General features: G+C 43.3%; 1 protein-coding gene across 1 annotated transcript in view; it reads right to left on the bottom strand.

Moving 5' to 3' along the window:
• The window catches only part of KIAA1324L (KIAA1324 like), a 102,329-nt gene that overhangs the window by 27,665 nt on the left and 48,837 nt on the right, over nucleotides 1–25,827 (bottom strand). Inside the window, exons 2-8 of the mRNA XM_032192856.1 lie at nucleotides 23,939–24,059; nucleotides 8,903–9,098; nucleotides 7,743–7,890; nucleotides 4,633–4,719; nucleotides 2,170–2,275; nucleotides 1,394–1,546; nucleotides 238–326 (exon numbers count right to left, since the gene is read on the bottom strand). Of these exons, the coding sequence (XP_032048747.1) occupies nucleotides 238–326; nucleotides 1,394–1,546; nucleotides 2,170–2,275; nucleotides 4,633–4,719; nucleotides 7,743–7,890; nucleotides 8,903–9,098; nucleotides 23,939–24,059 (900 nt within the window). The remainder of the gene's footprint in view (nucleotides 1–237; nucleotides 327–1,393; nucleotides 1,547–2,169; nucleotides 2,276–4,632; nucleotides 4,720–7,742; nucleotides 7,891–8,902; nucleotides 9,099–23,938; nucleotides 24,060–25,827) is intronic.

Below are 25,827 nucleotides of genomic sequence, written 5' to 3'. Positions count from 1 at the left end.
AAATCACAAGTGCAAGGAGCTTAGCATTTACCACAATGATTTTTTAAGTAGATTCAAGACAAGCAGATTTTTACAGAGAAAGCAACTAAAGGATATGCCCACAACTCAGAGAGACTCAGTTCTGGAAGCAAATTGGAAAAGTAATTGGGAAAGAAATTCAAAGAAAACCTTGTTTTCAAATCAAGACACCACAGAAAGCTCAAAGAGCTTATAAATAATACCACACTTTCTACTTACTTTTCCTTCCTTATCACATGGGGTGTGGATCTGGAAAAAGTCTTTGCTTGTGCATGGAGGACGCTCTATACACGTACTGGATCCCTCTTCTAAAAAGAAAGTGTGAGGAACAGGATGTTAATCTATCAGATGATTCCTGAAAACAATAGTAACAAACTTGAAATCTGGTGAGCAAAGTGAGTCAGCAGAAAAATACAAAAACAGAATGAAAAATTAAACTTCTACATGAAGCCAACATGAAACTTCCTCTGAACTGCAGGGGGAACAAGGAAAATACTACCTAAGCTTATACTGTCACTGTGACATTCAGTAAGTCATTATAACCAGAGTCACTGTAACCCTTCATTTTCACACAGTAATTCATGTAAGTTGTCCAAGCATGGAAATATTTCCTTACTTACAAAGAATGAAAACACTCTGACTGATTGGAAAGTCCTTTACAAAACTAGCCCAATTTTTCCTTTCACCAGATATTTTTGCAAAATTCCTGTTCCCATTATGAGCACAGGCACAGATTCCCCAAGCATTTGCTGTAAACTGTGAGAGCAGGTGCTATGGTTGGTAACCAATTATTCAAAAACTTTCGTATTAAACAGTTTCAAGAAAACAAACAAACAAACAAACAAAAAGGTATTTTGACCATTAAGAATGGATTTTGCCCACGTTATTTCATGATCATCAGCCAACAACAACTGGGAGTACAGAGGACTTTAGGCACTAGAGATGTGCCACATCTTCCAGCCAGAGGGGCAGCAGGGATGGGCCAGAGGAAGATTTGGGAATTGGATTCCTAGAAACACAAGTCTGAGGGCAGTGATGAAGCAAATACAGGAATTGCCAACCAATAACAGAAATTACCACAAGAGGGCGCAACACGACTGTTATTTTCCCCCATATGATATATTTGAAAAATCATCTCTGTTCCTTCACGTTAGCATATGTGGCCTTGGCCACAATTGTGTGTGACCCATTATGTACACAAGTGTCCTCTGCAGCTTTTGGGAAACCCCATCTTCATTTCCACTTTTCATATCAACTGGAGACTAAACATTGTTGGATAAAATCATTCTTACACCTGCACACAGAACCACATGTCTCTTATGACCTTAAGTACTCAGACTCTCCTGGGTTTGTTTATCCCATTTGATTTATGTACCTGCATAATAGATTTCTTCTTTACATTTGATGCACTCTTTAGCTCCTTTCTCAGAATAAGTGTTTCTTGGACACTCTTGGCAGCCAGATGAGCCTGGTTTGTCACTGAAGGTTCCAGGCTTGCAAGGGAAGCATTCAGATGTATATGCAACTCCTGTAAGGTAAACTGCAGGTAAAGCACTGAAATACAGAGAGGCATGCTCCATTACTACAGCCAACCAGCTTATCTGGGAAAACCTGTCAGCTGGATTAAAAATCACAGACTTTCAGCACTTTAAAAACTCTGTTTTTACTGATTCTTGATTAATCTTTGCTCAACGCAAGTCTGACCTGTGTAAGTACCTTATACAGCAACCCAAGCTTGATTACACTTAGAAAGGGACCAAAAGAGCAATCCAAGATTAAATAAATTCATTAAGCAGTAATTTAACTACCATTGTTATGATAAATATGTCTATTTTTCACTGTTGGGAGGCTTGCCAATAAACACGGTCTCTGTATAACACATACAGATAACTTGATTAGTTTTTCCTCTCTTTACGTGCTAACCCAGTCTTCTCCAGTAGATGGCATTATTTACCAGCTAAATTAAATTTTCAGCCTTTTCCCTGACTGAAGTTTTGATGCTCCTTTTGTATTTTAGAAGAGAAGAAAGGCAGGGGAGACAAGGAGACTAAAAAAGCCACTTCGGTGTTTATAGCACACCAGTAGAAAGAGCACTTCACAAACCCTGTGACAAAAGAGTAACATAACATGTAAAAGGCAAGTATCTCTTACCTTCAATTGTGATGTTTTTCACCAGAACTGGCTTTACCACCTTGGACCCCATGAGAATCCCTGTTGTTCTCCAGTATAATATGTTACTACCTGATTTCAAAGTTACCTGCAAAAATACGCATGACAGTTAGCAGGCACCCCCTCACCAAGGAATTATTTCTTACTTCCATTACTCAGATTTTTTGCACCCAAGCAATGATCTTGGCTTTTCCTGAGCTGCTTAGGGAGTCAGGAAGTAATGGGGAGACACCTAGGCAGATGCTGTAGAGACATCTCTGAAGAGTGCCAAAGTAGAAGTAATAAAAAAGCTACTTGACACCCCAGTTTAATGGAAAAACACCAAAGCTGCTTTTGAACTGGTAAAAAGAGCTAGGAAAATCTGCTCCTGCATTTATCCAGCTACCCCTGGCACTCAGGAACATTTACCTCTAGCTGGATATTCATTGTTTTTAAAGCCTTGAGATACATTTAAAAAAAAGGGGGGGGGGGGACAAATGTTTGAAAATCCAGGCTCACATGTGAGTTTTGTGTACAGGCAAAGCTTTAAAAATCAAGCTTTGCCTAACACTACAACTTCATGAGCACTAAATCAGCACAAACCATGGACGTCCCAGTCTGCAGTCCCATCCTTCCTGCTCATTACTGACCCTGAATAACAAAGGAGGCACAGGAAACCACCCAGCTTCCAGCTGCTTTGACCTACTTGTCTTCACAATGTGGTTCAGCAAGCAGCTGTACAAGCCTGGGTGGTGGGTTGGTGGCACCGTGGCCAGGACAAGCAGAAGGAGGAAGGCAGGACTACTTTCAGTAGTGTGATGGTGCCTGCTGACTTCAACTCGCCTATATTACTACTGCATCATTCTAGCCACTAAGAGCAGCAGGTTTACTGAGACCCTACTTGGCCTATAAAGCTGTACCACATCTACTAGTACAAGATGCTCTCTGCCAACACAGCAATGCTGGCCTGAAGGTGTTCTACCTTTGTATAACTACCATTACACAAGAAGAGAGATAAACTCTACCAGTATAACAGTCCAGCATATTGAGGTTTAAAGCTCTGCTGAGCAGCCCTGACAGGGCTACAGGTTTTGTTCTTTTAGGATAAAGAGTCCAAAAACTCAGCAAAGTAGAGACACAGCACATATTGCCCCCACTTCCCAGACAACTACAATCCAGGGAAGCACTGGGAGCTGGGCAACTGCAGAACTTGGACCACATTGATTCAAACTTCGCCATTGTTCATGGTGTAGATACCTAACATTAGCCGTGGTGCAGCGGGACTAGCATGCTGAAAGCAGAGCTGCAGCAACTGGAATGCTGGGGCCAGAGAAGCTGGCATGACTACATTTGCAGAACAGATAAATGCCTCAAGGAGATCCAGAACAGCCATCTCACCTGGCTCACATTTACATTTCAGCCAGGCATGCAAGCAGCCTTCCTATCAGTGGACTTGCACTTGCACATCCCGAACGAGGAGCTCATATGGCACCATATCCTGTGCAGATGCAGTCTACTTCTTTTTGTTCACCCAAGTCAATGGCCTGGCCTCAGGTCCACCTCTCAGTCCATGCCAGTCACCCCTTCTGACACAGCTTTCCTGCCTCCCAACGTGATTCAGGCAGGGTTTGCACCTGAGCTAGCAGGCTCTGCCAACCAGAGCTGGCTCAGGAACACAGCTTGTCCTCCAGGAAGATAAGCAGACAATGGAAAACAGAGAGCAGGCTGCTCTCTATGCCAATAAAAACCTTTTTATTCTGGCGTAATGTCATCTACGCTGGGCCTTTGCTGGCATGGCTCTGGGAATTAGGGTATGATGGCCTAGTGGAAAACGGGCGTCAGCATGAGCTAATGAGTCTACACATGGTCTGCGCAGCGAACAAGCTCAGCTGGCTGGGCTATCGGCCAGGAAAAGAGCTGCTGCTCCCAACGTGGACACACTTATGTTTGCCACAGGAGCCACCCTGGTGCTGCCAGCTTGCTTTTTAACAGGATAAGTTCAAAAGCACAAGTTGGGTGCATGCACTTGGGAATAAAACACCAGTCCCGCCTGCCTACACATCACACACGTGCCCACCACTCGCAGCCTTGGCTGAGTGACAGGGAATAATCTCATGGCCTCACAAGCAAACAACTGTTGTAGAAGATTGCAATTACAGTCATGCCGAGTGATTGTGGAATGTGGATTTGCATCAATCTGTTTAGCCTCTTAAAGCACTCAATTCAAGGAAATCGATAGAAAGTTTTTCATCTCTATCATCTGCTTCAGGATCAGCCCCCTAGAGATCTTGGTGATTTTTCCCATAGTACCAGCAAGCTGTGCTTCTTCACATGCATTCACAGGATCTGAACCTTGTTTGTTCAGAGGAAGTCACAGGCATTTATAAATGGAAAAAAAAAAAAAAAAAGAAAAAAAGAAAAAAAAAAAAACAACACACTTGATGAAGTAATTCTTTGCACACTTACAGAATGAGAGCCCCATTCCCCATTGTCTGTCAGCTTCACCCATTTGTCTGCCGTAGACTCCATCTCTTTGCACTGGTCATTTTGTATCTGTTAGTTAAAACACAAGATAGTGATCACAATCAGATGCATCTTTCCGTCAGCATAATGACTGCTGGCAGGGAATGATAAAATTCAGCTTTGTTCCTGTTGTCTACATATTTAGGACATCAGCTGCCTTACTGGGGGGAGGGGGTGGGAAACTTTCAAAACCTGCTGGAAGCTTACGGTGCTTCTGATAACAGCAATCCTGACGCAGATGAAAAAAAGAGCAGGAGGAGCAGATCTCAGCCTTGTTCTCTCATTGTCTGGTTAGATTTGGATGTTGAGCATCTTGTTGTGGCTGCTTCCTCCTTCACCCAAGCTCACAAGAGCCAGTTCTTAAACCTAGAGGTCCTAAGCCCCTATATCAGGGGAGAGTTAGGAGTGGACAGCCGAAGGCTAGATGACAAGCTGCTTTCTCCAACATGCTTTCTGGTGCAGCCAATATATACTACCTCTTTGGCTCCCTGCCTCCTGACCTCAGAGATGAGAGTGATGTTCTCCAGAGAGAGGGCACTTGCCATGGGGTCTGTCCTGGCAGAGGTACAAGGCCAGCTGTCCCTTGGGCAGGCCCAGTGCAGCCCTACTGCTTCTCCTTACAGCAGGGTTTGACACTTGGCCTCAGAGCTTTCCACTCTTCTCATCGCTGTCTTCTCTGAAGATATAGTACCAAGTCCCTTTGATGTATGATTTCAATTACTCAGCCTTTATTCCAACAGGGAGAGAGGCCATTTCAATGCTTTGCACTGCAATTTAGAACACCTGGGGTCAAGTGTCTTCCTCAAACTTGCTTGACATCCCACCTGAAATACGTCATATAACCCCACATCTTCCAGATCACCTGCACACTTAATTCCCACCCAGACCTACAGCCCGGGGTTGAAGAGGGGAGCACCTTAACAGGAGGCAGATCCACGATTATCTTGCACAGCCTCAGCCTCAACACCTTTGTGTCTGACTTCCTATCTGGAAAATGGAGATAAGATAGTCTATTCTCACAAGATGTAAAATGATTAGATATGTAAAAAGAGTTTGGGAAGGGCGGTAAGGAAGGGCAGAATCAATGGGTATCTAACAAGAAGCATCCACACTTGCTTCCACCATTTGAGAACATCTTGCTTGATCTCAGACAAGTAGTGCAGGAACCTGTGCCTGGCAAACCTGAAAACTTCACCGCTTCCTGGCAATTTGCAATCCACTGCTACTGAAATGCCACTGTCCAAAGTTTCATAGGAACATAGAATACTTTGGGTTGGAAGGGACCTTAGAGATCAGCTAGTTCCAACCATACTCTCCCCAACGACGGCTACTGTAGTCAACCTATGCCAGGGCCTCTGAGTAAAGAACCTCTTCCTTATATCCAACCTAAATCTCCCCTCTTTTAGTTTAAAGCCATCCCCCCTTGTCCTACCACCACACCCTCTGACACACAGTCCCTCCCCAGCTCTTCTGCAGCCCCTTCAGGCCCTGGCAGGCCGCTGGGAGGTCTCCCCGGAGGGGCTCCAGCCTCTGAGCATCCTCGTGGCCTCCTCTGGACTCGCTCTGATCCATCCCTGTCCTTGTGCTGGGCCCAGAGCTGAACGCAGGCTCCAGGTGGGGTCTGAAGAGAGCAGAGCAGAGGGGGACAATCCCCTCCCTGCCCTGCTGCCCACACTGTGTTGGTGCAGCCCAGCACACGGTTGGATTTCTGGGCTGCAGGCACACGTTGCTGGCTCATGTTGAGATTCTCCTTAACTCCTAAGAGCTGCTCTCCATCCATTCTCCACCCAGCCTGTATTTGGGTTTGGGATTGCCTGGGACCAGATGTAGGACCTTGCCCTTGGCCTCGTTAAACCCCATGAGGTTCGCACAGGCCCACCTCTCAGGCCTGTCAAGGTCTCTCTGCATGGCATCCCTTCTTCCAATTCATTCCATCCCTTAAGGATGGTCAAAATCATCCTTAGATATATTTAAGTACAAAGACATACTAAGGAAAAACAAACAAACAAATAAATAAAAATGGCTTTTAGAGGAGTGTTAAATATGCAATACTGAGAACTACCAAGAGTTATTTATTTGGGCATTTCTATAAAGGTTATACAGGGCTGCACCACTCACTGATTCTTGAGAAGGAAATGACAAATTTAAGGAGGTGAATCACTGGGACACAGATAAAAGTAACAAAGAGCCATTTTCAAATATAGCATTCAGAGAAAAAATATATTCTCTCCTTTGCGGGAGCAGATCAGTCACCCAGTAAAGAAACTAAAGCTAGGATTCATAATCCTGTTACATTCATCTGACAGCAGAAAGCATATTTGCTGCTTTTGCCATCTGAAGAAGGCAGAATGGTCTAATACAAAACTGAAATGGCTATATGATATTACCTGCACTGTCTGTTATCCAAGTGCGATAGATTGCACTGATATAGCATTAGGAGGGTGCTTCCAGCGCATTGTTTTTATTTCCTTTTCTCATCCTTACTAAGGATAAGGACACTTTGCACTTTTGTCAGAGCTCCAAGAAGCTTTTACCAACACAAGCTAAGACCTCACACTCCTGTGTGATAGCCTGAGCAGTGTTTTTCAGACAAAAAACAGAGCTCACCAGACAGGGAGAGGAGCAGTAACAGAGGATAAGACTGAAGATTTCCAGTCCTCTCCTGTCCTGAGCTGCCCTCCCATTAAGTCACTCTCTGTCCCAGAGAGCAGGTCCAATGATGCCTGGAAAAGCAGTGCAGCTCTTGGTGGGAGCTTCTAAAGCACCTCAGCAGCTTGGGGCACATACACTGCACTGCAGAACCCAGTGCTGGAAACCCCCCAGCTCTTTGGACCCCAACCTTTCTATCTACAAGGGCAGAACCAGGATGCCTTTCTCATTTCGGTCCCATCTGATCAAATCATTTCAGTAATTTGGATCCAGCGTGGTGGAAGCCATGCCAGGCTTTTCCCATCCAGAGCTATGTAAAGGGAGGTTAAAAGCTGGGTTTGGTAGTCTTTTCTGGATTGAAATCTTACAGTGTAAGGTTGGATTCATCATATAAAAGGCCTTACAAAAAATTCAAAGAAGATGTTGTTGTCTATATACTGGTATTCAAAGAAGACAGAACCGGATTTCTTCAGGTGCACAGCGTAGATGAGAGAAACTGTACAATCATCCCTGTTCGACTCTATGTAATTCCCTCGGGGCGTCCACGAAGAGCTGATGAAGGTAAACAAAACAAACCTCAGCTCAGATCACAGGCACCAAGGAAACATTTCTTACAGCACAATACAAAAACATACTACTTAATAAAGAACCCAGAATCCCACAGTAGCTAAATGCAGGGGATTTGTTCCTAGATTCCCATTTAATTTTCACTTTAAAATAATATTTATCATTAAATCTGTTCATAGGAAGAGGTATGGTACTAGTAATTTAGAGCCCCAGCCTACTCAGTAAAGGTTTGTAATCAATAGGTCCAACATACTTTCAGTCATATCCAGAAACAGTCTCCTGCAACCACCATCAGTCTCTAAATAGGCTGTGAAAGTAACTTTTAGCTGCATTTACTATACCGTGACCTGAGAGCTTTCCAGCTACAAATAAGCACAGCTCCAAGCTGGTCTTAGACTCACTAGCTGCTGATGAGTCCATGGAGACTATGATGACAGCAAAGAAATGGCTAAAAACTTTGCTTCCCAGCAACTCTTGCTTGCCATTACTAGGGCTGTTTACCCTCTGGAGAGCTTAGGTAAATCATTAAGCTGGCTTTGTGCAGCTGAGAGGTTCAAGGTAACCACAGTGCAGCTTTGCAGTGTCTACAGCGCTCTCTACCAATCCTTCCTGCTGCACTGTGTAGTTTTACACAGATTTTCACTTCTGACAGAGAAATATTTCCCTCTGTGTTTATGGAGCTGAGCTTTGCCTAATGGCACTGCCTTTGCCAAACCCCAAATTTTGAAGACTCTGTTCCCAAGAGTCCATACCACTCCACTTCTGGATTGAGGATGTTCTATAGCATAAATATAATTTAAGTCACTCCCCAAAATCATGCAAGACAGATCCCTTCGCTGGCTTGGCTGCAGGAGCTCTGTCCATGTCAACAACCCACCTCCAACCACACACCCACTGCTGAGCAAAGACCTGTAGCACACAGGTGTGGGAGCTCTTTTTAAGCTGTCTCAAGGCTCACCCAAAGCAAGGTAACCCAGATACACACAGCACTTCTTACTTGTTGCAGCTGTCAGCTTTATTCTCAGACGAGCCAACTGCCGTGTCCATGAAAGTCGCCACGTTGGAGAATCCTGCTGGCAGCTCATCCCACTCATCAAACTTGATCCCGCTGCCCAGCGAGTAGGTCCCCTCAGCACATTTGCTGCACACCTGGTTCTTCATCTCCAGGTACTCGCCAGAGGCACAGGAGAAAGCTGGGGAGATAATCATTTCCAATGTATTAAAGGAAAAAATTAATCCCAAATAGTTTCCATTAATTTTTTGCCACTTAATTAATTGTGAACTGACACTAACAGGAACTAAACGGGAATGTCCAAACCCCAGGAACACAACAGCTGAACTCCCAGCATGGCATGTGAAATTCAGATGTTCCCCAGTGCTTGTTTTCTCACCAATGTGGTGGCACTGAAACCAAATCTCAGATGAGGGCTCCTGATTCGCAGCTTGTCTCCATTGTCAAAACAAGATTTAGAAATTAAATCTCTACCCACAAACTATGCTCAGAAGCAATTTGTGAAAATAAGGGCTTGTAATACAGTTCCCCTCACTCTCACTCACCTGTTATACCTTGAGCTCAATTAAAATTAGCAGCACCTGAGAGAGCAGACTCACATTACCCACTTGTACTATGAAGAGTACACAGTGGCACACAGGCTCTAATGTAACCGTACAAACCTTGGATGAAAGCTGCAGACCTAATCCAAAGCTCTCTCCACATTTCTCTTCTTCTGGACTGCCTATAAACCATTGCACATGTCTTCTGATAGACCAGGTGGTCTTCGGAAAGACCACCAATGAGCCTGTGTCTAGCAAATGAGTTTGACTGGGGTGCTGTTAGCATGCTGAAAAAATAAACGCTCATTTCCAGCATAGCAAAGAGGAGTTTAATGTATGTAACTAGGGGAAGTATAATATAGAAGACGTGTGTGAAGTGATAATCCTGCTTTCCCACAGCCCTGTGCTGCATCTCATCCTCTCCGAGACTTGATGCCCTGGATGGAAACCAAATGAGCACTTTCCAAAGCACAAAATATGTCTTGGGTGGTTGGAGGGTTTATAAACATAACTGTGCCACTCAACCCAAGTAGAACACAGAGCGAAGCATACAACTCACATCCCAAGAGATGCTGGGAATTTTTACTGAAAGTTTCACACGTGCCACACTGTGCAGTGACAGATATTCCATAAACTCACTTTGAGAGACAGAAGCTCACAGTCTGAGAAGCCGTGGGACGAGATCAGACTGCTAGCCAAAGCAGTGAAACTGGCCCAAAACAGCTGACGCCAGCTGAAGTCCCGGCATATGTGGTTTTATAGATGTGCTGATGTTTATCTAACTGCAGAAAAACTTGTTTGACAGTAAGAATTTTGAGAAAGATGTGGCTGCGTAACAGCAGTTTCCATCCGAACCCAACCTGCAGCTCAGGCTCCCATTTGTAAGCCCGCTCCCACGACATTTCTTTGTGTAATTGCCCTTGACAGGCAGCACCGGAATGCAGATAAAAGGTCCCTTTTGATGGAAAGCTCTGCCAAAGGGCCATTATCCCCTCTTGGTCATATCGACATACTCTCAACCTGAACCAGTGGAAGTCAAGTCAACAAACCTGTTCTTCTAACCCCATTGCTCAGTGGTGACGCACTGAGACTGAAAGTGAGCAGGAGCCAGCAGGGATGGGTGCTGGGTGTACGCAAGCAAATCCTGCTGCAGTGGGAGCACGGCTTTCTTCAGCCTCCCAGAGACAAGCCAAGAGCACTTCCCCATGTGCCTGCCCGAATCAAGACCACAGACAGTTCACCTTTTCACCTTAAAAGTGTAAATTTACTGTTTCGGCAATGCTAATATACCCTGCCTTATTTTTTTCCTTGAAGGTTGCGGAGAGAAACCATCAGGAAGGGAAATAAAAAAGCGAGCTCCATCCTGACATTCAAATCCTTTAACAGCTCCAACATGTTTTTTAAGAAAGTTAAATAGCAAGAAATGGAAAGTGCTGCTTAACCACACGTTCCATATTTGTGAATTTCGAATAAGGAGTCAGTAACTGAGAGAATTTTGCTGCCGTAACGAAGACGCAGCAGGCAGCAGAGCCTCCTCTTCAAACTGAGCGAGGTTGAGCAGAGATTATTGCTTTAACTGGACTAATATCTTTTAACTCCTTGCAGCCCAATCATTTTAGAGAGAGAAAAACAGAGTACAAGAGATCAAACAAGCTGCCACAGAGAGCACTGCCATCCATCACTCACCTTCTGTGTGAGGGATGAGCCTTTTTAGGTTGAAAATTACCTTTTTTCTCTTTTCTAAGAATCCCATTTCAGAGGGAGCAGCACTTCTCATCAAAACACGTAGGTGTGCAAGCAAACTAAGCTCTGAGCATGCCAGCTGCTTGACAGGTTCAATTTGGGGCTGAACATGGCTAATGGCAACACGAGCCGCTTTTGACATTGGAACAGATGCCTCGTCTGGGCTCCTTCCAGGCAGTGGAGAGTGGCTGGAGGGGGAAAGGGAAGAAAGACCACGAGTGCTGGGATGGTTTCCTCTCCTGGCATCACATAGCTTGCTCTTCCAGCAACAGGGGAGCCCAAAAGCCAGGCAAAAAATTCACCAATGCAAGCAACATTGATTCAGGTGTTCGTCCCAGCTGGAGACGGGCAGGCTGTGGCCATGCCCAGAGGGACCCCGTAGAGCAGATGTCCCTCACGATGGGCCAGGAGACACTTGGCCAGGGGACAGGGCACAAACAGATGATCCATCCCAGGGCACTGGCGCTGTGCCTTGCTCGTGGCTGCTCTGTCTCATTACAGACCCAGCAACACCTTGTCCACAGAAATGGTTGGCAAGATTGCAGCACCGCTGTGTTTGTGGGGCAAGCTGCTGTCAAAGGACAGCACCATCAAATAGGAAATTAAGTTGTGAGGTGAAGTTACAGCAGCCTACATCATATGTTTTGGGTGTCTGCTCTCACTTGTCACCCCTCTCGCTTCATGCTCTCAATGGAAAATTAATCCCCCTGGTTAGAAGTGGCCATTGCAAACATCACCTGCCCCTGACCCCAGAAACCATTTGATTAAGGATTCAATACTACATTTTTGCAGAAAACATCCTTATTGAATAGTTCCCAACATTTGTATGCTGTTTTGAAAACACAACTAAGGCTGCTGAATCACGTAGGCAATTCTCAAACCCTTTTCCAGAACTATTGATCAGGTTCAGACCTCACTGCTCTGAAGCACATTTTTGCTCTCCCTCTCCAACTGCAAACCATCCTATTACACTTTCCAAGTATCAGCTTGGTGCTACACACCAGCTTATACACCTTGTGAAGACCAAATTTGATCTTCTGTCTCTCTGTGAAAAGAAAAAAAAACAAAAAACAAAAAAACAAACAAACAAAAAAAAAAAAAAAAAAAAAAACTTAAAAAGTTTTGTTGGGGTTTGTACAGGGAACCAGTCTCAGTGACAAAAGATGCTGTAATGTACAGACACTGCCACGTGCAGCCACACACACTCGCACGTGCATGCAATAAAGCTGACACAGATTCACTTCATAAAAAATTAACGAGAGCTACAGGGCTAATACCCACCAAATGCATTGTATAAGTCTTGTCAAACAGACCTCATTTCATTCTCTAAAAGGATTACAAGCCACCTGATAAAGGTGGCTGAGCGGATGTAACAGACTTCAGCTTTCCAAGACAATTAACTAAGTTTGGCGTGTCATTTTGACAAACGAAGGCAGCACCACACAATACCAGTAAAGCACATCTTAATTGGATTAAGAACTGCCTGAGAAACAGATCTCAAACAGGGCTGTCGGTGGGTGGGAGATCACCACCAACCAGAGAGGATGGGGGCAGTTCTGCCTCCTGTGGCACTAAGTCACGTTTTTATCAATAATCTGCAGGCAAACAGGAAAAGAACAGTATTCAAATGGGGTGAGAGATTGAGTGGTAAACCTGAAGGCAGTGCAAGGGATTCAGATTTGTTGGCAGTCCTGAACAAAGCTAAAGTCAGTGTGTTTTAATAAAGTTCACAGTGAAGGTAAGCCACTGAAGGCAAGGGGCTCTAGCCCTGCCTGCAGAAAGCAAGAACACATCCCAGAGAGAAGAAACCTGAAGGTTGGAGTGGGTCTGCCATTCGTCAAGAGCTTTCACTGTCATGATGTGCAAAAAGGAGCTAATGAGATCTGTGGATATATTCAGAGGTGGAGGTAGAGATGTGTAGGATGAAACGTGTGTGTTATGGGCAATAGGGCTGTTCTGATATTAAATATGGTTCTGATTCTGCATTTTTAAGAGGTCGCTGGGAAAAAAAAAGGAAAAAAAAAAAAAAAAAGGAAAAAAGAAGGAAAAAAAAAGAAAGAAAGAGAAAAGACTTTTCAAGATTACAGATAACGTGCCTTGCAGTGAGAGATTTGAACTGCTTTTGAACTGCTTAGTCTGTTTAGTTTATCAGGAAAGATTGAGTATCAACAATAAACATATAAGTAACTCCAGGGGGAGAAAATATAGGATCCCACGGACTCTTTAATCGAGGAAGGGACTGCATAACAAGAGCTACCTTCTGGAAGCTGTAGCCAGACACATTCAAATTGGAAATAACATGCACAGTTTTAATAGCAAGGATGACTGATCACTGGAACAATCTGTCATGGCATGTGATGGACCCTCTGTCTCTCAAGTGCTTTATACCATAACCGGACACCATATGGAAGAAAAGCTCGCGCCAGATACAAATTATCAGCCTCACCATCAGCCTAACTGAATGCATTTTAATGACCTGGGAGGTCAAACTAGTGAAAATAATTAATCTCCCTCCTCTTAAACTCTGTGACTTGAGAGTGGTGGTATCTTACCTCCCTCCTGGGGTACACCATCAACACGGGGTGTCCTGAAACAAGAGCCCTGCCCACTGCATAGCTGCTTCCAAGAGTGCCTGTAATACATTACTTTTCAGATCTGATAGCACATTACAATCACTTTGCAGACGTGGAAACAGCTCCCCGGAGGGCAAAACAAACCATAAGTGGGTTTGCCTCACTTGATCTTTGACTGCAAGGGTCACATGCTGCCTTTTAGTACAGCTCTGGCCCTCCCGGTGATTTCAATGGGCTAGTGCCAAAGTTGCTTGACACATTTCTGTTCTAGTGACTGATTTTAACACTCTCACCTTGCCTCACCTCCTGATGCTGGTCAGGAGAGGCTCGTCATTGAACAGGACTGGACTAACAAGGGTAGATCTTCACACATATATTCCTGCTCATCTCCTTCTGAGATATGAAACCAGCTTCTGTAGTGTTTTCTCACATCAAATGTCTCTCAGATATTGCTGTCCTATGAGGGGAATATTTGGGATTTCACCAGAAGATAAATCAAAGCTGCCTTGATGCCCAGCATCCTCCAACATCAAAACCACAACCTATTCAATTATTGCTTTCCTCCCTTATGCTGCCCTGGCCCATCTTACACCTTCCCTCAGCTAGTTTCACATCCCACACCACTTATGCCCAATAATTCTCCTTCTACTGGTCTTATCAGTAGGCATTTACCTCCAGACATTTCTCATTAGCGATACCTACAATTATTTCTGCTCTTCTGTCCATTTTGAATGTTCATTCTGTTTGTGTGCATCTTTCCTTTCACCCTGGCTCTCAATAAATAAATAAATAAATAAAATAATAGTAATAAAGACACAGGATTGGATTTTGCCAGATTATTAAATTAGAAGGGGTAAAAATGAAATGATTCTACTTAAACCAGTGAAAGTATACAGGAAAGATAGCTTCAAGCATTGACTTTCCAACTCTCTCTCTCCATTCCTTTGTTCAGAGTCCCTGCAACATTGTCATCTCCTGCAGGCAGGCTCTGAGCTGATTTATATCTCACTCTCCCATGGGCAGAGGCAAAAACCTTAACTCAGAGAGGCAATATGAGGTTGGCAGCATCACGCAGTTGTCCCTCTGAACAGCTGCTGGGTTCAGCAGATGCATGCCACAAACCTAGATGGGAAGACGTGGCCAAGGACAAGTACATCGAGCCATCTGTTCAGTGATACCCTGGGACATCAGGGTCCACATGACATGGCACCAAGGACTAACCAAAATGTGGGGTGAGGAGGGAAAAAAAAAAAAGAAAAGTCAAAGGAAGAGCGGAATTCATTGCTTTATTATTAATGTTTCCTATAATCTCAGCCAGCTTTAGAATGTCTTCTGTGAATAATTTATACGAGGCTTCTCCAATAGACTGTGAATAATTGATGTTCGTTTTCTTCAGTCATTATATCCCAATGTGTTATCAGGAACCAGACTGAATCTTAATTTAAGGAAAAAGTCTGTCAAGCCTGTTTGGACTTGAAATGCAATCACACTGAGAGGTGAGCTAACCTGGAGAAGAGTAACTTCCATGGAAGAGACCCTTCCATTTCTTGAGAATAAATATTTTCTCCTTTTATCCAATAAATGACAAAATAAACCAACACTTGTTCTGCTTCACCTCTTTGACAGGAACAGTACAATTTTCCCCAGCTGGCATGGCTTATGGGACATTTTTATTATCGCTTTTATTTCATCAGATGGGCACTGAAAGCTGTGGTTTTGGAACTGGAATATTCAGCAAATTCATGAAGGAAGTGGGACACAGAGGGAAGGAAGCCAGACATCACCAAAAGGCTACCACGTATATTTGCTGCCTGGGATACAACAGCCATCGTAATGGCTCTGCACTGGAGATGTCAGGGAAATATGTCAGTAGGAAATGTGCTGTAAGGTCAGTGAGTAGCTCTCCAGTCCCTACTGGGCTCGTTTCCATTGCTCACCAATCAAAGTACAACTGGCTTCTAGTGACTTTGGAGTTGTCTTTTGCAGTGGGCTGGCAAACGTGACCCAGGTCTTACAGGAGACTCTTGTCCTGATGCAGTAACTGGAGAAAGGACAGGAAATCCTAAGGAATCCCAAGTGACCCAAAACAGCGGTGTCTGAGCAACTGCATTGAGCTTGAGGTATCCACTAATTGGATTACAAGTGGACCTCAAATAGCAACTCTGGTTGAAAACGCTCAGCTACCTCCATCCTATTATGTTGTGATCACAGTCTCTCTGCTTGCCTCTTATCCTTCTACAAAGCCACAGCAAATCTCAAGGTCTTGCCAGCTTCTTTCCCGTTGGAAGAGGACTCCGAGGAAGCTGTGTTTAACTTATTTAATTGCATCATGTACACAAGTAGGGCAAAGGAATCATCAAAGGACACTAAGGCCAATCTTCCTCTTGGAAGTCTCAATACACACAGCAATGCACAATTCTCAGTAACGCTTCCCTGGGAATTAAACTCTGTGGGTTCAGAGCAAATTCTTCTGATTTTTTAAATATTTACCTAAAAAGAGCTATGCATCAAAAAGCCAACTGCGACTTTTTCTCAAAAGACACCACATTGCTCATGCACAGAGGAAAAAGTCTGGAGCAATTTCTTGTAAAATTGCATTATCTCCCTGGACAGCAATACGCATTAGGAAAACATCCAGGCAGGAAAAGCCAAGATAAAATGTAGCCTCATGTCTCAGCCCAGGTGAGAGCCCTAATGCCATCAGTAAGATGTACCTAGCTGACTCAAGTTAGAAACATTAGCTCTTTAATTCTGATGCTGCAAGAGGAATGGAAATACACATCTGTAGGAGTGCTTTGCTAAATCACAGCCTTTCAGCTGTGGCTCTCAAACTGCCAGGCACACCACTGCCAGCTCCACATCTTTGCTTCTTGGCAGCCTTGTATTAATTTCTCGGTTTCACAGCAGTCCTCAGAGCAGTGTCTGCTGCTGTATGATGGTCCCCTCCCCGCTGCACCCTAGTGTGAAAGCATTTCTCATTCCTTCCAGGAAAAAAAAAAAAAAAAAAATGAGTGATTTATAGAAAAAAAAAAAAAAAAAAAAAAGGAAGAAGAAAAGAAACAGAAAAACTTTCCTAGAAATATGAAAAAAGCTCAGATAAAATTGAGTTGCCCAGTCCTGCAGTTCATATGCACAAAAGTGCCCCTCTATATGACCACAACAATGAAATCTATTTCTCGCACATCTCACTGTTCATGTCAGAGCTCACTGCAGAGCCAGAATTACATACTATTTTTCTCTCTCTGACATCTTCAATTACTAGGTAAAACATAATAGGAGAAGGGCCAAATCTACAGCAAATTGAAAAATGCTCAGATTTCCTCAATTTTATCCCCAGTATGAATCCTTTTTTTTGGTATTCAAGTTTGAGAGCAACTTTCCCTATGTGAGGATGGACTCTTACATGCTGACCAGCAGCTTCATGGGACTCGTGTGACTGTCCAGCTGAGAGGAGAAAAGGGAAGGTATTAGTTGAAAGGAGTGAGAAGGTCAGAATATACCATTAGAGGACGCAATCTCAAAGATGGAGGAATGAAAGGAAAGAACTTCTGAATACACTTCTTGAACGTTGCCTCAAAACAGTACTTTCCTACACCCCAGGATACCCAATGGCATCGGTCACCTCGTGTAAGTATCTATGTGCACATGCCAGATCTAAATGACGTGATTAAACACCAGCAGCCATCAATAATAGCTTGATCTCATAGTTTCTTCCAAGGTGAATACCCAAAGCAACAATGTCTGAAAAAAATGTTAGTACATGAAGGTTGCTAGACAAGATCTAATCCTTTCAAGCCATGAGAAAAAAAGAGAATAGATACATGCCAAGTCCTCAGAGCTATGCTGATATCAACATATTCACTCTTTTCAATTGAAACAAAGAAATCCCAGTTATTTGAAAGCCCTTTAACAAGACCAGAAAATAATCCTCAATGAATGTCAAATAAAAAGGGGAAAAAAAACCCTCCCTGATTATGTGTTAGGATTTACACATTTGCTTCAAAAGCCATAACTCTGGACTTCTCTAAGCCTTAAATAAATGTCACTGTTTAATAAATAGCACTACTCACAAAAAAATACAAATTTGTATGTACATACAAATATCTGCCTGTGAGTAGTGCTACAGGTGGTGAGGCCCTGTCCCAGGCTGCCCAGAGGAGCTGTGGCTGCCCCATCCCTGGCAGTGCCCAAGGCCAGGCTGGATGGGGCTTTGGGCAGCCTGGGCTGCTGGGAGGTGTCCCTGCCCATGGCAGGGGGTGGCACTTGGGGGGCTTTGAGGTCCCTTCCAGTCCAAACCATTCTGGGATTTTATGGTGTACGTGTGCAATAATATAAACATTAAAGAAACTACTAAAACTTCTCATTGCTATTTTCAAGGCTTCTTCAGCCAAAATTCTAAATTCTAGGTAAAAACTCTGGAAGAATAAATTATTTAGCATGAAGACTAAAAAGAATTTTCCTGAATACAAGCAGTAGTTGACAATGAAGAGATATAAACTGACACTTTCCATCAGAAGGCTGTAGCAAAAGCACACAGATATTGTCAGATGTTTAACATTATTTTATATTCTCCATCTAAAGATTTGTGTGTTTATTCATACATATGTACTGTCTTACAAAATCTGTGGATACCCGATGACTTCAACGGAATTAAGATCAGACCTGATCCTTGCTAAGCTCAGGTTATTCTATTTTATCAGAGACAGAGAGGATATCCAACTCAAAAGGTTTCTATTTAAGTTTAAACTTCTGTTTGTTTTCCATTGCAGAAGCAGAACAGTAAAATCAAAACTCCTGTGGATCACTTAAATTGCCTTAAAGTGTTATAAAACCTACAAGTCTTAAAAAGGTCACTTGCCTTAATTGTGTCTAAAGTGCGCTGTAATTAGCAGAAAGATCTATATCTCCTCCTGTGGTTTCCTAGGAGCAGATTATACAAGTTTGAATAAACTCAACAAACCCAGCTCAGTAGCAATAAATCAGGACAAATTTTTCTCTCAGGACCCAGCATAGTCCCTTGTAAATAAGGATGCTCTATTTTCCGGAGTCAGTGGAGCTTTCCATAGTCACCATTCGGTGTGTGCTCACACACCTTGCCTTAAAACTGAAGCATGTTTCTGATTTCCAGAAAGTTTCTCTTCTTTAGTAGTACCAGGTAGAGGTAGAATTTGCCAAGCAGAACCATGAATAGTTCCATATTATCAATGTTTTTGTGCCTCCTTTCTTAAGAAAACTTTGTAATTACAGATGGCTTTTGGATGCTGACTCTGACAGGGACCTTACCAGTCCTCTTTTCCCTTGAACACAGTAAATTCATCTCCTTTTGAAATTGTTCTGTTCATTATGCTCAGTACAGTTTTGTTATTAATTATGTAAATAGCATCACTAAAATTAACAGATATTTATGAGATAAGGTGCAAGCTCATTTGTTTAGGCTGACAAAAACAAAAACAAACAAACAAAAAAAAAACATACTAACGAAAATACTCTCATCATTCTATTCAATAAGAGAGTTAATATTAAAAGGTATTTAAGGTCAAAACATGAACTATTTAAGCCCTTTTTGTTGATGAAAACAGCTCTGAAGAGTGAATCAGTGCATCTGTGTACAGTAAGGGCACGCCCTGAACCAGGTATTTGGGTTGTGCTGGAGTGAAGGGAGACAAAGAGAGGAAGGGAAGGAGACCAGGAAAGAAGGAAGTCTCTGTGCTCAGACCTTTAATCTGAGTGTAAAACACGCAGCGTATGGTCAGGCTGGAGTAAGAGCCTGACTGTGGCCACTGAAACACACTGTAGTGTAGTGTCAGCAGGAGCACAATGCCAAAAGGTCCCTATTAAACACCAAATACAGCCCACACACCAAAATAAAGGGCTTTCAAAGACACCAGCCATAGAGGGGGTCCAGGCTTAGCCCCAAGAGCAAACTGCTCCCATCAACCGCAATAAATATTTTCCCTTGAAAAAGCCAAGTATACTGCCCTGGTGGCTGTGATCCTTATCAGCTAAATTCCTTTCCCGCTATCAGGCTTGTGAGGAGATTAGAGTGAGACCTGTGGTAATTAAAAATGAACGAGACCAAATTAGTTAAGCACGCTGCTGATTGTCAAGAAGTAATGGAGTGATTCAAGCAGTCTGGATCCCACTGATGGAGGCTCTGCCTCCCACCTCCCCCAGCTCCATCCTCCGTGTGTGTACCAGGCCTCCAAAAAGCCCTCAGTAAGCACCTGGATAGGACATCTTGAACATGAAGCAGAGGAGAGCCATGAAGAGCAGCTTTAGAAGTAATAAACATTGCCTTTTTCCTAGCCAAGATCCTCGCTGCTGCATATTTCATGCGTCTCTTTCCAGGATTTCTTGCAACTGTGATGTGCCGGTGTTAGAAGCATGACTCATCTCTGAGCAAACATGAGCATGAAGGAAAGAAAGAGCAAAATGAGGCCATTCAGAAGCATTGGCCAAGCAGGAGGTAACACAGCATGCTGAGCACCAAAAGGCAGGTTGACACCAATGTGGGGTCTGAAAGTGGTGCTTGCTGCAGCCCCACAGGGCAAGGAGATCAGAAAAAGAAGGGAGGGTTTCCTGATGGACTGGAGTGAATTGCAGAAAGGTCGTGTTGCCCCAGTGCGTTGCGAGTGAGCTTCTGTCCTGCAGAGCTGCTTCTGCACCATCACTCCTGCATCTGGGTCACAGGGCAGCAGCACGTCCTGCAGCATCACAAATACCTGCCCTGTGAGGTTCCTTCTTTCCTCCTGCCTCCAATCTGCATAGGAAAGATGAGGAGGGGAGCGTGGCAGGAGGGGATGGTGGGTCTTTATGCTGCTCTGTGCTCATGGCAAGGAAAAGGCAAAAAAAAATCCTTCATCTTATACCACATTATAAAGCAGTCAAAATATGACAGTCCTTCCTACTCTGAACCCTCTGACTAATTCTCAGAGGGATCAGTCTTCTCTGCAGGTAAGCTTGGCTGATGATATTTTTGAAGACTCAAAAAAGGCCTCAATCCATGTTTTGAAGACTACAGCCATGCCAGGAAATGCTGGCAGTTGCTCTCAGTGGGTCACCATCCACTATGCTTTGCAGGTCAGCATACGCTTCTAAACACAGCAGAGCACGGAGATACCCAACCCAATTTTAAATGGGTTCATTTGAATGAAAAGCAGGGAAACACAACATCCTGAAAATGAGCACGTCTTGAGACACCAGCCGAGCTCCGTGCCATAGTTAGATTGCCCCAGATACGTGAAGCACCTGAGCTAATACATTTTTAGCAATCTCAAGTGTCTTTGCACTCCACTGGAGACCGCAGTCTAGACATATTTACAGAGATGATTGGAGACGTTTAACATATTGTGAAATCATCTTTCCAATTCCTAGTTCAGGCGCAATTTAAACAGAAAGACTGCTGAGCGTTTGGAAGCTGGAGAGGTTCACGCAGTATTCTCATGATCCAAAATTAATGACAGCCTGCAAGTCACTTCTGTTTTCAGGGAGGAGTAAAGATCAATAGCAGATATTCTCAAGCGGCAGATATTTCCAAATAGATGAAAACAACCGCAAACAAAACATCACGAAGTCAGCAGCAGTGGCAGATGTGTTCCAAAAAAACACATTCTCACCCAGATTCTTCCATATCCACTGTGTCCTAGCTGCCAGCAGGGACCACTGAAGGCTTTGCCAACCTCCAGGAGACAAAAAAAGCTCTCAGAGCTCATGCTGCTGTACAGCTGCTCTTTTAAGAGCAGAGACATAGTTGGCTCAGCTATATCTTAGGACTACTGGAACCCAATCATACCTTCTAAAGATAACAAGTCTCCAAAGTTGGAAGTCCCCCCATTTGTGGTGATTGTACTGTCGTCCCCAGCTCTGTAGGGTGAAGGACTGAAAGAGAAACTTTAAAGAAGTCCAGGACACTACTAAATGTCAGGAGGAGTCCCAGTGTCAGGATGCTCTGGCACAGGGTAGGATCTACAAAATGCAGCAGAATCTGGAGTGTAGAATGGCCAGAAAGACTCATCTCAAAACAGGTGCCAAACTGACGATATTTCTCAGTGCTCCTTGGGATGAAAACACTAGGCCTATGAGAAAACATTCGGATATTTTGCTGTAAAACCCACCACGTTAGCCAAACCCAGTGTAAGGTTTATTCCCAGGACAGTCTGACAGTGACTGACTGCTGCCAACAGAATCACGTTTTCAGCCTGAAGGATTAGCTGCTCTTAAAGCAAGAGGTGAAAGATTAAGAGATGTGAAATCTAAAATGACTTTTCCAATCAGAATATAGCCAGACATCTCCTGAAGCCAGATAATATACCACAGGAAAAAAAAAAAAAAAAAAAAAAAAAGTCAACTATCCAATTGCTTCTCAAAGCAGCTGAATTGCCATGGGACTTAAAAGCAACACTACAAGGAGGAGAGACATCTACTGAAATGAGTTTTCCAGTGAATTTAACAGAATCCCGTGTTTTGTATGTAATATCACAGCCAATCTACTGGGCAAAGCTTTTCTCTTGTCTAACAGGGTGCCAGAAATGGAGAAGCTGTTGTTATAAAACAGTTGAATTTCCTCTGGAAATGATTTAAGACCAGGAAGACATGCAAATAAGAGGAGAAGAAACAAGGTAAGTGCACCATTTGTTAAAATCTGTACCAGAAAGCTGGGGAGAACGTAATGCTGCTGGACCTTAAACCATTTATCACAAGGTTTGCAAAGAAATAGTGTGCATCAGAAAAAACGAATTATGCCCACATACTTCAGAGTATGCCAGAAGTGGTTGTGCATCAGAACGGAAAACACTATCTGCTCCTTTATGGAGCAGACAGCAAAAAAAGGGGCTTGAAGTACAAGGGAGACTCAACAGTAGGAAAAAAAAATAACAGGAGGGAAAATTAATAGGACAAAATATATAAGCAAGTATCTGGAGAGCTTGTGGGCTCTTTATCATCAGAGGTCCCTGGAAACAGCCCAGCAAATATAAGCCACAAATTACAAAGTCACAAGTGTTATAGCCATTTGGGCTAGGGCATGAATGAGGGGATCACCTGAGGTGCTTTCCAGTCCCATAGTTCTGTAATCAAATCTGTAAATCAAATCCCACATATATCACACATTTAAAACCCCAGAAACAAAACACAAGCACCAGGACAGACACAGGCAGCTTTTCAGCTGATGCTCTCAGGCAGTCAGAAATCTTCCCATGGTCAACGCTGCTATAGGAAACATTTACGTGCCATATGCTGGAGCATGTGCTGTAATGAAATGAACAATAAACCTTTACAGGAGGAGAGTCAGAAGTGAATAAAAAGTCACCTCTTCTACAGTAGTACTGAAAGGACATGGCCATCATTCTTCCCGTTTGTCAGATACAATGATTCATAGCCCCTGGTAGAAATTACTGAGAAAATAAAGCACCGCTAGGATCTGTGGTGAAAAGAATTGCTAGAGTAAGGAAGTGTGATGGGAAGGAGTATTCAGCTTGGGAAAGCTGCAAATCAGCAAGAGAACAGTTCAAATGTGCTTGTAGAGTGGCAGTTTGCTTATGTCCCCAGATGAAAAAAAGAACAAAAAAAACACACCAGTATCAAGTTCTATGAGAACACTCTGAGTTGTTAAAATAAATAAATAAAATACAAAATCTTCATCATGAAAATAGCACAGGAAGGTAAGACGTTTACCATTACTTATGCCTTTAGCTTATTATCAGTTAAATAACGCAGGTGATGAAAGCATGGACACTATGCAGAAGTAATTTGGCCACTGTACATCACCATTTTGGCCAGTGCTAGAAATGAGCGTGAGAGCTGCAGAACATTATGGCAGCTCAAGGCAAGCAACCACAACTCTTCAAGAGGTGTTGTGGTAGATTTGGCTTGTCTGTGAATTACCACACAGGGGTACCTGCAGCAGGTATTGAGTTTTACAGCTGTGCTGTGAAGACAGTCCCTGCTCCACAGCTCCAAGACAAGGGGAAGGACTGGAGGGGGATACACAAGAGACCCAGAAGGGAAGGACAACTCAGGGACATTCAGGATGTTGGCAACAGAGCTAGGAAGAACCATATCACCTGCATCTCAAAGCCCTTCCAATGGTTTTATTGGCGTCAGTGCCACATAGGGTAAATAGCACAGACAGACAGAAATGGTCTGTAAAATGAAAAGTGACATACTGCATTCCTTCCCTTTCACAGGGTCGGGTAGTCCAGAGCACTCCACCGACGGATTTGGGACTGCCACCCTCCATCTGGAGCCACTGCTGTCGCACTCTGTGTACTCGAAGTGGTAATCTGTCTGCAAGCAATTACAAAGAGTTTCAGTTTCATCATAACATTTGCATATTAAGCACATTAATCAAGACCAGGATTAGCAAACTCAGTTATAATTAAAACAGAAAGGAAGTAGCTGCCATGGAACATAGTGTGCAGCACTGTCACTGCTTTGATGATCACTGTGGATCATCACAGAGCAAGCACAAAGCGTGCCCAGAGCTGTGCTGCACAAATGTAAGGCAGAGGGGGTGGGATTTGCAAAAACACTTGAGAGAGGGGACACAAATTCCAACAGAATTTTGTTTCCTAGTCTCTTATAGCAGGATTGATCCCAAACCTCTGGCCATCAGTGTATCTGACCTACAGACACCTATCCTAACCTATGCTGCCCTAGAAACATGTCCTCTGTGCACACAAGGATTACCTGGGGGACAATCTTTTCCTGTTCCTCCTATGACCCCTTGCAGCAGTGGCATGCCACATGGTGCAGCATGGAGCAGAAGAAAGGGAATTAGATTGATAAAGGTAGGTCTGTGCTAGCTCTGGTATAGATTAGTGCATCCCCGCAAATATTCAGCTGACTCACAAGACTTTAAATTCTTATTTACTTACAGAAAACCAAAGCATACTGAGATTAATATTTTTCCTATTGTTATCATAGTTCTCCAGAGATATTTGGGTGTTAATAAAGTCCTACCTAAACATCAATAAAGCCTTTGATATTTAGCATCTAACTGCAAATAATATTCTGATTGCTCTGGAATTAGTATCTTTATCATTCAATACAAGTCTTTGTGGCTCAACTTATGGGTTAGAAACCTAACTAACAGCACACTGGAAACAAAAAATAGTTGGCTCAAAAAATAAAGCAAAGCATAAGAAGATAGAACAAAACCTGCAGCCATACGTGAAATATGATACACTGCACTCTGAACACCCTGAATATACTCAATTAAAATTCGCATTTTCCCTTTTTCATCTCATTATACAATCTTCAAGGAACAGAAAAAAAAAAAAAAAAAAAAAAAAAAAAAAGTCCTTAATCATCTTGATACTGAAATCTGCCTATGAGGCAACCAGAATATATATGCAACATATCTGTAATAGATCCATCTCCTAATTCATATCACATAAGAAAAAATTATCTGTTAAATTAAATATGCAAGCCTGGAGTAAAGCAATGCAAAGGATATTGAAAACCTCTGAACCTGACTCATGTTCAGACCTCTTTTTTTTTTTTTTTCTATTTCATACCAGGTCAACTAAATTACAGAGAGCAGTCTGGTGTCAACAGTCCAGGTTGCTCTCAGAGCCACCCTCTGAAAGTGCACTTTGGGGATGTCTCCCCAGCATGCAACCCCTTTGCAGCCAAGAAGGGGCTCTCAGAAGTGATGCAGGTAGCAAGGATGTACAGCACAGTGCAAAAACATCCCCTCTAATGGCATCTGAATGTGAGTATATCACCAGAGGGTCAAAGCTCAGGACGGCAGCTAAAATTATATAGAAAAAAAAATTTTTTTTTTGCTCTCCTGCCAAATTCAGACAGAAGAATCAGGTCTCAATCTCTCCCCTACTTCCATGGACATCTCTCCAGATTTACCAGGTGAGGTTTCCAGGGGAGACGTACCCAAAACCTGTCCTTCCCTGTGACCACCCCTTTGTGTAAGTCTTAAGACTCACAAGGGAAGTTATGCAGCACAGCCTTGCTCTTAAACAAACTCTTTCCATTGTCTTTGCCTCTACTGTGTGAAGAAGAGATAGATTTTTATTTTTTTTAACTTGTTTTCTAG

The sequence above is a fragment of the Aythya fuligula genome, chromosome 1 (assembly GCF_009819795.1).
Source record: "Aythya fuligula isolate bAytFul2 chromosome 1, bAytFul2.pri, whole genome shotgun sequence".
Lineage (NCBI taxonomy): Eukaryota > Metazoa > Chordata > Aves > Anseriformes > Anatidae > Aythya > Aythya fuligula.
This window is presented reverse-complemented; position numbering and strand designations above follow the sequence as displayed.